The sequence below is a fragment of the Elaeis guineensis genome, chromosome 4 (assembly GCF_000442705.2).
Source record: "Elaeis guineensis isolate ETL-2024a chromosome 4, EG11, whole genome shotgun sequence".
Taxonomy (NCBI): domain Eukaryota; kingdom Viridiplantae; phylum Streptophyta; class Magnoliopsida; order Arecales; family Arecaceae; genus Elaeis; species Elaeis guineensis.
This window is the reverse complement of record NC_025996.2, coordinates 116990003-117007269: the sequence shown is the minus strand read 5'-3', so window position 1 is coordinate 117007269 and position 17267 is coordinate 116990003. Positions and strand designations below refer to the sequence as shown.

The window sequence follows — 17267 nt, the reverse complement described above, 5'->3', positions numbered from 1 at the left end:
CCATGTATTTAGAAGGCCGGCTCTGGCGTAGCAGTAAAGTTGCTCCACTATGACCTGAGCATCATAGGTTTGAAATATAAGAATAACCTCTCCGCACGCGAGAGTTAAAGCTGCGTACATCTCACTCTCTCTAGACCCCGCAGCAACAGAAGCTTTGTGCATTGAAGTGATATGTTGTTTTTAATGCTAGTGCCATATATTTGAATGAGAGATACTACCACTACTCCAGGATATTTTCTTTAAACCATATTTTCTTTCTATTTCAAAAGGTACCCCCAACAAAGGTGTAAACCTTGTTTCTCAAATTGGCAGATGGAGTCTTTGGTTATTCATTTGAGATCCAAAATAGTTGATAGCAAGCTATGGATGGGCCGGCAATGTTTTCATCATATTGCTTCTAAAAATCAAATCGATACCATTGAGACGGTAGTCCAGTTGGAATGGGTCGTTGACCCCACACCCTTACATATGAGGTTTGAGCCATGCGGAGAGTATGCTGGGCCATCTTAGTTGTCGTATCAAATATTCTCCAGCGGAATGGGGCCCTCGTGGCCATATCCAGAGGTGATAGCTACACTGTCGCTCCCTCTCACTCTTTTTTATTATTAAAAAAAAAAAACAAATCAAACCTATCTAGTAGCATATGCATTTCAAAGGGACTAATATATACTTTAACTAAATCTTATCTATTTTTAGATGACGAGAAGTGATAATCCACTATAATCATAAAGAAATGCTAGAGACTATGGCACTATAAGGAAAAAGAAAAAGACAAAGGAGAAAGAAATCTATAACAAATCTCTGGCCTTTCTTTTTTTTTTTTCTTTTTCTTTTTCTTTCTTTCTTTCTTTCTTCTTTTATTTTTTTTTTTTTTTTTTGCAATCTATAATTGATCCTGGGAGCACATCCATGTTTCCTACTCCACAACATCAATATTCTTTCTCATCAAATTTGGTGCAAACTATCACAAACCCATCTCTCCCATCAAGCTCCACCATATGCTAAATGGATATTTCTAAAGTTTTTTAAAACAACTTCTTAAACAAGCAATAGAAATTCCTTTCTTGTATCAGGAAAATCCCAAAAAGAACTTCCGCATAAAAAACACTTTCAATTAGTACATCAATATCTAGTAATAAAATACACAAAGACCAGTTCCTCATTATATATTTCTAGTACCTCCTCTTTTATTAATCTCTCTTTTTATTTACCAAAATATGTTGGTTATGCACCACCACTCAGGCTTGAACAACTCTCACTTGGAAAGATGAATGCCAACCAGCTGAACTACCTTGCGCAGGCCTTTTTTGTTCCCTCCTCAATTGGTGGAAAGGAAAAGGCCAGCTTTATCTTCCATCAGACCATGTAGCCTCACGCCCAATGACTAATCCCTTTCAAGTGCAAAGGGATATAATGCCTCACCAACTCCACTATCTAACCTGGCAAATTTTTCCCTCTGTTGTTCCTTCAGAACTAATCATTTCCCATTTGGAGAACCTTCCTAGCAGAACATCCTTCTCACAGTTACAACTGAAGCTGGTACTTTCCTTATCCTAAAGTCATCATCTAGGGATAAGGGATTTGATTGCTAGCCTTCTAAATGTACCTTGGAGCTCACAATAACTACCACAAAGGAAACAACCACAAGATGGGGAGAAATTATTAACGAGAACCGTTCTGATGGCATCAGCTGTAGACCGAGCCAATCATTGCTCGTCACATTAGACTTTCAGGAAAAAAAATCAGTCTTCATTCCCAACAACAGCAGAGTTAACCAAGGTTCCTTAACTCAGCAGCCCAAGGAGGCATGAAGGGGCAAAGCAACTGAAGTATTTTTGTTTTTTTTTTCTTCACTTACTCAAAAGGAAATGTTATTTTATTCTGCTTTCCCAACTGTTAATAAGGTATGATTGAGAGTGGAAAAACAGGTAAATATCTGAGGTGGCAGAAATGGCTGAGGTGGCATGCAATCATTAGCATGGTCTACAGCTGATGCTGGTAGACCGGGTCCAGGCCATAATTTCCACAAGATGATATGGAAAGATGATGAATAGAGGACCTAAACTCTTGGCCATAAGAAAGAGCATGCCAGCCACTATGATTGGTCTCCAAAAAACAGGACATTATAATGCTTCATTGGTAGTTGAAAAGAAGTTGTATTTTGTGGTAACTTCAAGGTTTTCTTGCTCGTTAGGAAAAATTATGAATTTGATGATGCACATGCATGGAATGCAAAATCACATGAAGTGATTTCTCCCAAAACAAGGGGGGAAACATCTGTACTTGAAAGCTGAAAGAAGGGGTGGGATACTGGAATCATTAGAAGAATGATTTTCCATTTTTGGAAAGAATTACAAAAGATGAACTCATTTTAAGGATTCTCTATTGAAGGAGACCAATAAGTTCATAAAGGTATCTTAATAGCAAGGAAACAAAAAGAGAGAGTGGATCTCTTTGGCACTCATTGCTTCCGCTATGTAACTTTGCCACTTAACACTCATCTCAAATGTGAACCAAGTTGCTATTTGAAGCTTTTGCCTAGGATCATCAGCCAGCCTTCACACAAGAAGATGGTCTACATAAGCCTCATTGTACGCTTTTGACTTATAAACTGGACATTTTATCTCAGCCTTCCAATTCAACTTGCTCTTGTTGAATGGGCCTAAGAGTCATGATAGCTGAATTCATTTCAATGTAACAGATTCCTTTCTAAAACATCCAAAAAAATGCTATGCAATGGTAATGATCAACAAGATTAAGTGATGGTAACCGTTGGCATTTCAAAATGAGATCAAATGCCATCCCTTTGGAAGCCACATGTAAAAGAACCCTTGAGATTAATGTCTAATGTTGCCTCAGTATATGTTCAAGCTGGGAATCTTCTATAACTGGTTATGTTCTACACATATCTGTTGAATTTGGGGAATCAATGTAGCAAAAAAGTTCGACAAGACAGATTGAGACAGATGGGTCAGCACTGTGTTCAATTGGAGCCTACCGTCAGACAGGCCAAACCCTTTAACTAAAGTTGGAACATATTGGTGCACCAATTGGAGTCTACTATCACTTGATGTTGAAAGGAGAACTTCCAGAAGTGACATCTGAAACAAAAATCCAAATTTTTGAGTTGGATGCAAGCTTTCACATTCTGTAAATTGGAAAGTAAATGGCATCCAACCGCCTAACAAATACATGTAGCTATGATATAATTGGTGGAAGAAAAGTAGGAGCCTTCACTTTATGCAAGCATGCACATGGTCTCTTGTAGGCAGATACCTTCTACCCTTGTTCTTTCTCTGTAATTTCAAGGTAGTAGCAATAATGTTGCACCTAATCTAGAGAAATGTCTCCATACTTTGATTTGGTGAAACAGAAGCTTGTTGGTCCATTTTTTATTTTAAAATTGTTCTATCAAAAATTGTAATCTTTTCTAGGATGCTGTTGACTTCATATGACAAATTATTGTTATCTGATCAAGCAGACAACCTACAGAGGGTAGGGAAAGAGATGATGAAGATTCTAAGAACCGGACCCTAAACCTCGGTCACATTCACATACTCGGTCTTCATTTTTCTCCTAACATGTAAATCAGGCATCAAGAGTATTGTTTTGATAAAATTATTGCAAAACTCTAATATATTAACTAAATAAAGTTGCAGTAACACTAACTATTTTAAATTAAACAATCCAGATCAATCTTACCTCAGATGATTGCTTTAGTTTAACAATAATGTCGTAGTCCTTCTAAGACAGGTAAAGAAGCATACCGAATTAAGGCTCTGTTGAATGTCCTGAAATTCTAGCGAACAAAAAATATGCTAATCCTTTATATGGCTAAGAAAAGGTACTAGAATCATTGGCTATTGTGTTTTTTCTTGAAAGATAATGATTTGAAAGAAACATCAGACTGCTACTTAATATTTCAAAATATCAATCATATATTTTTTTGATCATATGCTTTTACTTTTTTATTTGGTTTAAGCCAGTTAACAGTTTGTAACTTGTCTTTTTTTTGTTTTTTGACAAATTATGCCACTGATTAGTTGCAAAAACTCATGAATAATACAATTTTGTATGCGGACCACTCATGGATCCAGTGAACTGCGGTGAAGCTATTTATATTGAAGATAGCAACGGTGCATTCACTTTCATGAGAATATTAGAACCGAGAAAGATCATAATTAAATTTTACATTCCATTTATGGTTGATGCTAGAAGTGTTTGGTTATCTACACTAGCAAGTACAAACATTGCAAAGTTCAATTATATACACCAAAGAGTATGGCAAATGCAACAATGATGAGATTTGGTTGGAAAAAAAAAAAAAAACCTGAGCCAAGGAAAGAAAATAGATGATGAAATTCACTTAAGCATGACCGACAAGCTGGTTGTCTTGTGCTTATTGGAGAAGAACTTAAAATAATTAAGAAGCAACACAAAAGGAAGAATTAGACCAAAGGAAGGGTAATGATTTGCCATTGTCATCTAAATTTGCGCACTGTCGATACACTTGATAAATAAAATAATTGAGAAAATCAGGAGACATAATAGAGTAGGTCAGAATTTTACTCTGAGAAGAAAAGTAATCCTGAACTAAGAGGCTAAAGTCATGTCTTGTGTTGGTTTGAAAAGTCCTTTCATAACTTTCAAAGTAGAAAAAAGAAAAAAAAAAAAAGAAGATACATTCTGAAAAAAAATTTCGTATCCCAGAAGTGCTTCTACAAAAAGAAAAAGCCAAACATATGATTTTATAAGAAGCTAGAAAAACCAAACCACTGGCTGCTTCTTTTGTGTAGAAAGAATTTTTAGAAAGCAAAACTAACAGAAAAAAAACAACCTAAAAGAGCATAGTCATTGTAGATACCAGTCTACTTTATTTTAAGTCTTATAAGATGTTGTAATGGAGTCTAAAATGAAGTCTTCTTGCCTCCTTATTATGCAAAAAGTTAACCCTTTTCATATTTTTGGTAGGAATTTTTTTCACTAATTACCATATTCTCTTAGGTAATCACTTGTATTAATAACTTTTCTTGGGTCATAGCCGACAGCTCCGTATATGAGAAACTGTTCCTTATCTGAACAATTTTCCTCAGCTAGTCAATTTCATCAATAAACTATCTCTACAGACTCTCTTGTATATGTGATACACAATCAAGAATGGTCCCTCCAAATGCCATCAATAAATAATTAAAAGGATCTTGGACATGCATCATTATTGATAAATTAGTTGATGTCTATTTCTAATATTTGTGAAAACGAGCAAATCTAACAAGATCATTTCTAAGACTACAAAAAATATGAATACTCCAACACTTTGTTTTCCAATCAACTTATGGATCGCACATGTTTAGTTTTGTGATGAAGAGGAGACAAGCTCCCTCCCTCTCTTCATTAAGATAATGAAGAGATATAGCGTGATCATCTTCAAAAGTGTCTTGGTCAAGGACTAGGCCTATATGCATGCCTCTAGATCTTTGATCTTACTGCACTTAAATATAGAGCGCTGCTAGATCCAACACGCCCTTGGATTCAACGGCCAAAAATCTTGAAGCCTCAACATGGATCCAGATAAAAGGAAAAAAATACGAAAAAAAAAATAATGCACGAAACAAAGCAACAAGTTATGCTGCCCTCTTCCAATAGTTGGTATGACAATACTCATAAATGGAAGAATGATCATTCTAATAGAAGGAATAAATGATTTTTCTATTATAATTAATGAATAATATTTATTATATAAAATAAAAAATAAATTGTGGATTTATACTTAACTATTTATGATTATGATACAAAATAAAGCAAAGCAACTGACTAATATTTTATTAAAATATTAGTTTATAAAAATAATAACATGTAAATTAACATGAATTATAATATTATTAGCAGTTCTTACTCAAAAGTTTAATATATACTGCATACTAACGAATAAGCATCTTTTGTAAGACACGTTAAAGGAAAAAATAAAAAAGAATATAAACCATTAAAGAACTTAAATAATAATAAAAGAAGAAACAAGAAAATTATATCATCCCTCCATTAAAAATATCATGTCCCAATCTAATGCCAAGGATATAAAAATTAAAATATAAGAAAGTGCATTAACTAAAATTCAGAAATATGAGTAAAAATAGTAACAAAAAAGTGCATCAAAAGTATAAATAAATAAAAATTAAAAGAAAAATATAGAATTCAAAATATTGTATAAAAGATCAAATGAACAATAAAATAAAATAACAAGTTATAATAGCCGATAAAAAGACAAAAAAGTAAAATAGAAATATAGGAAAATGTATAACTTAGATAAAAGTATGAAGTAAAAAGGAAATAATAAAAAATATAAACTATGAATATGCAAAATAATAAACATTATAATACTTTAAGGGTGGTTGCGGTTCTGAGCAGCAAACCATTATAAGTAAAAAGGAAGGTTGAGAATGTGGATTTGTGGACTCAAAGGGTCGGACTACGTTTAAACTTTTACACATCCTACATGGGGATTTGGTATTACGCTAGGGTAATTTGTGATAAGGAGTTGTTGAAAAGGTTTAGCGGACTTTGCGTGCGCATTTTACTGGAGAGATCATTTATCTTTATAAGAAGCCATCAAAAAAAAAATTTTGCTCCGCGATGTCTGTGATGATAATAGCTAGTAAAACAATTGAACCATGAATCATAGGCTCATCAGCAAAGTAGCCATGAGTAAGGTGGACAATACATTAATCTAATCTTCCTTCGTAACCATGGAATGTATTTTGGAATTTTATCCATCAGCAACATATTCTACGGTTTGTAGCGTTGCTGAGCAGCAAACTCTGTATCTAAACTACAAGTGCTTAATGATCAAAAAGCAGCGTACTCAAAACCTAAAAGTAAATATGTCACATTCAATGGCAGAATGATTGCACTCCAACAATTAATAACCTTCACAGTGATAAAATTTTTAAGCAAAAAAATTTGCTTTTTGTTCTAAGAATAAGGGTTGGAATTCCACCATTTTTTTCGGCCGAAAATATTAGAGAATTACGCATGTCGAAACCTTGAGGGTTAACCCGCCCTTAAAAGGGAAAATCCACAAAAGGTTCTATGAGGAATCTCTCAACAGCAGAAATCGGAATACCAAATTGTCAATGACAAACCAAAACCTGCCCTTAAAAACACCCCTGGAAATTGAGGGTTAACCTGGTGCTGATGTTTATGAGGACCTGCCACACTGGCGTGAGGCCCCTTCATCCTTAGCCTGATTCTGAAAGGTCATCCGTTAGATTTGATGTCACTGTTGCATTTTTCTATTTTTTCTTTCTTCCGATAAAAACTATGGAACAAACAATATAGATATAAATATAAATATGAAAAAGCATGTGGCACCAGGTAGATAACAAATGCATAAAGAAATAAGATAAGGCAACATTAATTATTTATTTAATTTTAAAAAAAAAAAAAAAAAAAACCCTAAAAGATGCCTCAAGCAAACTCATGTTCATTTTAGAAATACCTAATGCTTATAGAAAATTGATAACAGATCAGACCGTCAGCAACTGAAAATATTGAAGCCTCCTATCTGAAATCCAGCATTACCTTCAAACATATTAGTTTTCGAAACTACCATAGGGCATCTAAGACTGTAAAACTGTTGTTGCCATACATCTGATTCTGCCATAATAAGTGCAATTTGAAGGAATCACCATTTCCAAGCACCATAATTAGTGTACCTTGCGTAACCCGCTTCTGTTTCACCCGTCCTATATTTCTCAGGAGAAAGAAGTGGCACCGCACAGGATCACATAGAAGGTGAGAAACGTGTGATTCTCAGTAACCGATGAAGTTTAAAATGTTCATTAACAAGGCATTTTCAATACGCTAAATAGGCAAAAGTTTTGTGTGGAAATATTTCAGCAAGCATGCAAATGAAGAGCATGATGGTAAATATAGTGATCATTTTCAGAGACCATTCAAACACCCTATAAAGCACGCCAGAATTCCTAAGCCGGATCTCACAACAGGGTTAAAACTCATAACGTAATGGATATTTCATCTAGATCTCATCAATGACCTCAAGAAGATCATCAACCTCTTGCCTCAATGCTGAAAGTTTCTGCTGCTGGGAAGCAATCCGATTCTCAATTTCTCGGCCACCTAGCTTCTTCTCAAAGCAGTCAACTACAGTAGAGTGTCTCAGCATCAGCTTCTCTTGCATTTCTTTCTCCTTCACTACCAGATCCTCTACCTACAGCATTACAACCAAAGCACAGCTTAATAAATTTATTGAATTTAATACTAGAAGTAATAGAAGAATAAAATAACAAAGAATATTATTACATATAAAGACTAAAGAGTATATGCATTTGATGTCACGTTTTTGTAATCTATGAAAGTTGAATGACATGGTACAATTGAGTACAACAATGAAAAAAGGACATCTTGTGCACCATTTGCTGAAGCAAGTTCTATTGCCCTACAACAATAATCAATGCACTCACACCTATGTGCTCAGAAATTTTCCAGAAATATGTAGATCAGATATCAACATGCACGTAAAATTTAAAAAGAAATTGTGAAAGGGATCAGTCGATTGGGAAAACAGCACCTATCAGAGAACTTCAGAACTTTGATTTCATCAGTAATATGAATTGTACCCTTTCAATTTAGAACTTTGATTTCATCATTACCGTGAACTGTACCCTTTCAATTTACCATCTAACCAAAAAATATAGTACTGCTTAATTGTCCACTCTTGAGACCTGCAATGATTCAACATGATTTTTTCCTTTTTTGCTAAAATCACAAAAGGAATAGATATGACAAACCAAACCTGAGTGGGGTAGTTCCAGGCTGATACTGTGAAAACTGCTAGCTGATCAGGTGACATCAAGACACTGCCAGAGCAGTGACCTGGCAAGATTTATTTGCATTGGTAAAATTATGCCCCCACATATCATACTTTTCATGCAAAGCAATAGGGATAGGGGTGGCAATATGTCAGGCTCGGGTCAGGTTGAGAGATTGGGTATGAGGGGAAACTTGTCAATCCAAATGCAACCCATTTACTAAACAGGTTAGAAATCCAAAACTAAACCTAACCTGTTTATTAAACATGTAACCTGACCCAACTTGCACAACCTATTTAATAAACAGACCGGATCAGGTCAAGTAGGTTAAACAGGTTCCAAACGGGTTTAACGACTTCAAAACAACATAATCAGGTCAGGTTGACCAATGTAATTATTTAACAGGACAAAACAGGTAAGACAAGTCAGGATTCCAAACCTGAACCTGAACCATTTTTAAGTTTGGTTAAGCAATTTCTGACCTGGCCCCCTTTTTGCCAACAAAACCTGCTTATCCTGCACCACTTGCGTGTGGGCTGGCAGGTTGGGTCAGAAACTGCCACACTACAAGGCAAGAACATTTCTTGGTAGGAACTAATTCAATCTTAACAGTGCCAAGAGGCCTGAACATTCCAGTATATTGCCAGAAATCCTATATAGACCTGTCTAAGATCATAAATAGCAGGGAAAGCAAACTCATATCAAACCTTAGGCCATATCTGCGAAGCCTGCATAGATGACTGCAAAAATCCCAACAAGGGCTTCAATTCTTTGGCCAATTCTTTAAGCTGCCCATCACCTGCTTTACGGGCTGCCTTACAGGATTGAACATCTCCTGTCCTTGAGAGATCTCGTAATGATGCCTCCAGCCTGTCATGGACTGCCAAAGAGCGGCTGATAATATTCTGGACCTGCTGAACTGTTGCCTGCACCTGTTTCGAGATACAAAAAATGTCAAAATGAACTTTTCCACACATTAGGAACAATGGAAATACTATAAGGAAACTACCTTCCCAGATAAACATTGGAAAACATTCTTAAAGAATACTCAGGTATAATGACAGGAAAAAGGAACCTGTCACAGCATTAGGAGATCCAGGAAGACAGACACGATATGATTGTTTATGGATAAAATAATAGGAAAATTCAAATTCATGTTTGTTTATCAATACTCTGCCATCAGTCAGAAATTATCAGCTCACACTAGTGTATCACATAGACGAACTACAGTACAAGCAAATACAGGTTGGTACATGATTGAACCACTAATAAATAGGATTGAAACATACTTAAGACCAAGTATTTAATTTAGGAAGGTCCAATTCATACAATTTCTCACTGAAAGCTTTCTAATCTTTTTTGAGACACTTGTCTTTGTTGTCTTCTGTTTAATCCTACATAATACCTATTTAGGTTATCCCATGGTTTAGATCTCAATTTTGTGCATATGTTTAGAACTTATTTCTTAGCACAACTTTTTGTCTTTAACATGACTTGAGATGTTTAGATCGTACCTAACAATCATTTCCTTTTTACATGTTCAGAACATCCCTACTCATCACCAATCACACGTGGCATGGAACTTAAGGTTTCACTAACAGCTCGAAAGAATACCATGGGCCATTATATCAAAAATTGTGGCAATTATTTATCCAGTCCAACCTTTGACTGGAATCTTTTGTTCTACAGTTATAACCATCAATGGCTGCTGCTAGTCATCACAGTAGGAAATAACAGACAATAATAATGGTGGAATAACAGCATGATAATGATTGCCATTATTCACAAAATAAAATGCTGCATTTTGAATTGATATGGAGAGGTACATTTAACAAAAATCATTCTAAGGAGATGAAGAGTGTCAAATAACAGCAGTTTTTCCCACCATGTAAAAGTTGTTACGACCAGATAACAGCTAGATGACAATGTAAGGGGATCTCTCAAACTACTACAATGGCCGTTATATGAAGTAGTGCTATAATTTAAGATATGACTACACCCAGAATATCATTCTATCGCAAAATAGTTTAGAAATGTCAATTTGCACAGGTTTCCATTTTGCTTGCAGATTGTCAACAAGGGAAAATGCAAGCTCCTGAGAAGCACAAGCGCAACATGTGATACCATAATCATAACATGCAACACATTGCATTAGCATAACTAAATGAACTATGTCCAACAGCAGAAGAGCCTGTGAAATTCATACTTCCCAAAGTTCTAGTTGTTATACTTAGAAGTGTGCTCATAAATTGGCTGCCAAAGACATTTACCCAAGGCATCAGATGCATTCTGGTACAACATACCTGCATTGCTAATACTTTAACCATTTATTTAATTGATAATCTTTGACAGTGCAAAAATTAGATTTCTTTCAATCTCACTTCTGCGTAAGTCATACGATTTATTGTTTTGCCATTTTACACAACCAATATAATATGTGTTATTCAACGAAAAAGTCATCAGTCAAATGAAAAAGACAAAAACAACAAATAAGTATATTATTGCATATATAAAAAGATTTCTCTCTACCTAAATAATGTTGAAAGGTCCACTTTGCCATTGAAGAATTCAAACCCACTCTCACCAGACTCTACACCCCAAAATTTTTCATGTTACCAGATCAAGATATCATGAACAATAACTCAGGTATGGTCCAGTCACCAATTTTAGTTTTGCCAATAACATCTAGAAATCATTTGAGAAATCTTAATGCCTGTTAGCTAAGTATTCCCCTTTTTCCCTGATTCCTGACTGGATACTTGAGCTCCCTTATTTTATGGTGGCCTCAGCCATAAGTTGGCCAGGACCACTTTTTTCTTAAATTTGGAGAACTCTATGTTTATTGTTTTTATCCTCATTATGTGTAGACCACCTTTCCTGTCCAGAAACCTAACCATACAACATTGTAGGAAAACTTGTTCTCCTACAAGGAATATGTCGCTTCTTAAACCATCTTCAGCTTCAGCTATTTGTCTCCACATACAATAGCATGTCTTCATCACTTTTTTTCCACTATCCTTAATAGATACAAACAAACAGACATAATTATCGTTGGATTGCTCTTGGCGGCTAATTTTAAGCAAAGCCTCAATTTGACTTCTAGACCCAGTAAAATACTAGATATGCACTATAGCTCTACTGTATAAAGCCTTCTCCAATCTCTGTCTAGCATCAAAACTATCATTCCATAAGAAAGCACATCATGCACAAGTATCATAGCACTTGTTCTTTTAAATCATCATTCAACTGTAAGAGAACAAGAGAGAACTGCAGTCCCATTGTGGTTTCAAATTCACTTATCTCACTACAACTACATTTGATAATTGTCTTTGTTGAATGTCCTAAAAAACATATAAATATAAGCCTTTCAGTCTATCTCTTTTATAATGCCCGCCAAACTGTCTTGTGCTACTCTTTCGAGATTCCTTCAAAGTGATGAAGATTGTGTATTTGTTCTCTTCTCACAAAATTTTTCTATCAGTTGCATAAGATATCACCCGATTGACTTTCCTAGTATAAATCACGATGACTTCATATAAGTTGCAACCAAATTACATCCAACAAATAAAGTGCTTGAACACAATGTACATTAGCAACAAAAGATAGCTAGCAGCAGCAAGACTGTAGCAATTTACAAGAATGCATAACAATTTCAGTAAACATTTCGGAATATACTGAAGAGAAAAGCATCTGTAAGACAAGGATATCAAGTTTAAATTTCCTACCTCATCCCACTGCAGTTTTGCCAGATACGAAGCAGAAGACTTGGAGATTGATATATCAGTATGCATGTACACAATGCAAGCAATGAATAGGAAGAAGAAGCCAAAAATCAGCATCATTGGCTCTCTAAGCAGTGACAGGTTGTTGAACTTGTAATACACCTACAAGTCACTAAAGAGAATTAACAAAAGATTTCTGTAACATGTAAGCAAAGATGGAAGTAAAATGACCGTAAACTGACAATTTCATGATATAGGTCTATTACCAGATTCCATTGATTAAAAATATTCCAAAATTCTTTAAAAAATAATTATGACATTGAGAACTACATGCATTTCTAAGCAACAGCATTCAAGCTGATATGGTTGAAAATTGGTGTTTCACTGTTTAACTTGCACTGAAAGACGTCATTTATAAATCATGATGAGTTGGCGAGTTTATGCAATAGAAAAACAGGAAAGGTGGAGATATATTTGGTTCATATGTGTAACATCTCATTGCACAAGGTTTATTAGCTGAGATGCAAACAACATAAAAAGAACTGAGGTAAAATTGAAATTTAAATCACCATGAGGCTTTCTATCTTGAGATAATGCATAGGCAGATAAATGGCAGCCACTTAGGAAGCACGGACACCTCAAATCACATGTTGTATCCAGCATCAGAAACCAATACATGTTAGATACTTGTTGGATACCTATCTGAACTTGCATCATTTATTCAATTTTCAAATTCGAAAAAATAGTCCAAATACTTCCCAACTATATTTGAGATCAAGGTTTGCCATCTCAATGCCAGACACCATACCACTAACATGATGGTATAGTGCCAGTATTGCCCACTATAGGATTGGTTTTGTGGACTATTATGCCCCCCATACTGAGTCTCGGTTCAATATTGATACAGTGAACCTTGCTAGAGATACTTTCACACTTTCCCAGTAACTCCAAAAATTAGAGAGGGACATACTTTCTTCTTTCTAATTTAACCTTTTAATTCTGAATGGTCAGTTTTGGAGTCCATGATGTTAAGATCAAAAATATGAAGTATGGTTTGGCATCTATGGATTGATGACTAAACAATAAGCTTGTAAAACTTGATGCTATTGTATAAAGTATGGTTCGCCATCTCAGTATCGTATCCCGTATCAATAAAATCCTATTATAGTGCTGGTATATGAGTTAGTATGGTATGATGTATCGGTATGGGACAGTACGGCATACTGATACAATACCATACTCCCCATATCACCCGATACAGGGTGGTATAGCAAACCATGGACTATATTATTTTGCTAGCCTTACCATGCCTTATGGATACTTTTTTACATTACACACATATAAGTGTGCTCAGATACGTGCATGCGGTTATGCATGCATCTCTAAAATACATATGCTTGTTGGCCAAATTGTATCCTATTTTTTAAGATTTCTCATATTGATGTATTACTATCGTGCTATATCCATGTCTCATATCCATGTCCATTCTTCATAGGTGCTCCCACGTCAAACAAGGCTAAATAACGAGTTCAACAATTGTTAGGGAAAAAAAAATCTACTCCTAATATTGGGGCAAGTGAGATAAATGCAATACTGGTAAGCAGTCATTCACCGCACTTAAAGTTGAATGCATCACAATCATATTAGAATCCAATAGAAAATGCATGATGCTCAACTATCTTACTATGTTTCCTATACCAAAAGTATATAACTGAAAAATACAAACTAGCAACAAATAAAGTTAAAGAATTTTTATTCAAAAAAAAATAAGATTTTTGCCTCATGAACTAAATAGAAAATAACATTACAGCAACACCCTAAGTATGTAAGAAATGTAGCATGACTGAATCTATTTTTCCTAGGCACAGTTTTTGATCATCTTGGATATCTATTTGCAAGAAGTTGCTTGCAGTGAGAAATACAGGAAACCACAATACCTACATAGAAGAACACATGATTGGGAAACCTATCTGATTAAATTTAAAAAAAATATATAGTACATTCATAAGAATCGGCTTTGGAAGAAATGTAGAATATATGCTGGATGCATTGTTGCAGAAATGTCAGGAGTTATATAACTTCATAACTGCACTCCAAATTTTGGGAGTTGTGCTTCCCTTGTTTGTCCCTTAAATGGACGTATTTTAATAAAAATGGGAGTAAAAATAGAACATGGAGAGTGGTTGGACCCATGCGGATGTGACTCACTGTCCGTGTATTTTTATTGAAGGAATGATATGCCAAAGGAGACCAAAAGTAGCACAAGTATTTGAATTTTGGCACATATGATGCATGTGAGACATGTAGATGGCTATGCTTTCTCCAGCAGGACATGTGAACTCAGACTCGAGTCTCTCGCATAGGGATTCTATATGGATGTGCAATACGTATCACCCCAGTTTTCTGACCATTATACAATGTCTTACTCAAACACCATATCCCTCCATGGCTAAAAAATGCTACAAAGTGATAGAATATCCCCTATGTCCTAACTTGAGCTAGCACTTAAATTATGCAAAAACAATCCATTTAACTGCAATATTACCCAGGACATCTACCTAACAGGAATAATAAACAAAAGGTATTTTTCCTTCTCCCTCCCACAACTGCGCTCTAATGCAGGTAACCAGAAGACTTCTCCATCAATCAATTATTATCCCCATCCCAGGCCCGATCATCCCAAGCCCATTGGGCAATGCCAACTTTGAGTACAGATTTCAGGCCCTTTTTTCAGAGGTTCAATTTAGGGCCAAGCCTAAAAGTTAAGGCCAATTTTTTCGGCCCAAGTCCAACTATGCACTGGCCCAACCCAAGCCCAGCTTGAAACTTGAATTATAAACTTTAAATATATATAGATATATTTCTATTATAGTATTACACATATTATCAATATAATGAAACCTAGCCTTCCTTTGGATGAAAGGTTGGGATCTTTCTTACTTTAAATGAAAGTCAGTCTCTCTTTCCTACCTACCTCATACCCACCAACATCCGACACCACCTCAGACCATGATGACCTTCCTTCCACTAGCAAATCACCTGATATCCAACTCCACTACCACCACCCTTCAACATCCACCTCCAATAACACAACCCATCTCCCCACCATCATGCCCTTCTTCTCCGGTCATGTCCTTACCTCCTCTATCTCCAACATCCTTTACTCCCTTCCCCCATGTCCTAATGTTTGACAACCTTGTCGTCGTTCTTTCCATGCAAGCAATCGTCTCAAGTTTCATCTCCATCCCCTTTACAGATCTCACCAGCTTCATCTCCTCCAGCAAATCATTAATGTAATGATTTCATCATCAGCCCAATGACCCATCAACCTACTTGTTCCATCTCCTTCCCCTTCCCATCTGATCAATCAGGTCTAGAGGTAATCGAGCTTATTTTGGTCTCATGCCATGTTCAAACTTAGGCTCAGGCTTAGTCTTGAAAAATGTTTTTAGACTGAGCCACAACCCAACACTAACCTCCTTCCATCCTCTAATTGCACGTTAACCTGGACGCAAACATTCACAATTTCAAATCCCACTTTACAAGCCCAAAATTCAAATCACCCAAACCAATTAATCTTATAAGCCTAGTGGCATGATTTATTGGGAAACATTAGGTGTTTCAAACACTCAGGAAGGAGGGAGATATGAGAGGCTTTTTTGGGTGGGGTGGAGGGATTTGTGTTTATGGTAATTTCCCTTTTTCGTTGTCCATGAGAAAGTTCTATAACTAAAGACATCATCTTTAGTTTTGTATATTAAGGTTAAAGATAACTTACCCTCCACTAATTACTGATCCTCCACAACAACCAAAAAATAATAAAATTAAATAAACTCATGAATACAGCATGTAGTGTTAATTTCTTCAAACTACCACACGTGCCTACTCCAGCTTTGTTTGCTAAACATTAAAAGCAGTACTTCTGGGCTGTGGTTGGGTTTAGGGGTGTCTTATGCATGAGTTTGAGAGGGAGAACGAGATGCCTGCCCAGGCTATGTAAAAGCTTGAAGGCTAGAGAGGGAAGGAGGGTCAAGCTTTCTATAATACGTCGGTATTCCAATATAATATAAACCCTCCCCAAAACCAAAAATTTCTATTATAACGGAAACAAAAGTCTAGGAAGACTAGTGTGCTTGCCAAATCTATAAGTAACCAATACCATGAGGCAGTACTGTATAGATTATCACAACCAAAATGAAAGGCTTCTGAGATTGAAGTAAGTTCCTAATATATTAGGCCTAAATTTTAGTTTTTAATATACAGTATAATAACAGTTTTTAAAAAAATCTTGAACTATTGACAATTATCTTGGGAGACATCAAATTACACCAGTTGAGATAATGGAGGTGGATATTGTATAAATGTATCAGAAAGTGAGTGAATAATATTCAGACAATAGAAAACTCTACCAAGATGAAAACCTTGGATGGAAATAACAGCCATTCGCATCCCTTTTAATCCTCAGTTGCACTCATGCTTAACACACATGTATGCAAATTTAGGGCATGTTTGGTAACTTGTTCTCTTTTTTTCTAAAAACAGAAACACAAAATCCAATGCAGAATACATGTTTGGTTACTTTGTGTATGTTTCTGTTTTACTTAACTTCCATTATTTTTGGAAAAAGTGAAAGTGAAAAACTTTCACTTCAAATTTAAAAAATGGGTTTCACCATTCTCCTCCCAACCCCTCTTCTTCCGCCCAATCTCACCCTCATCCT

The 17267-nt window shown here is 35.6% G+C and overlaps 1 protein-coding gene across 1 annotated transcript in view; it reads right to left on the bottom strand.

Moving 5' to 3' along the window:
- Positions 1–7803: 7803 nt before the first annotated feature.
- Positions 7804–17267, bottom strand: part of LOC105034534 (dolichyl-diphosphooligosaccharide--protein glycosyltransferase subunit 1A) — a 45132-nt gene continuing 35668 nt past the window's right edge. Inside the window, 3 exon segments of the mRNA XM_010909736.4 lie at positions 7804–8224; positions 9533–9757; positions 12551–12709. Coding sequence (XP_010908038.3) covers positions 8033–8224; positions 9533–9757; positions 12551–12709 — 576 coding nt within the window. The 3' untranslated portion in view covers positions 7804–8032.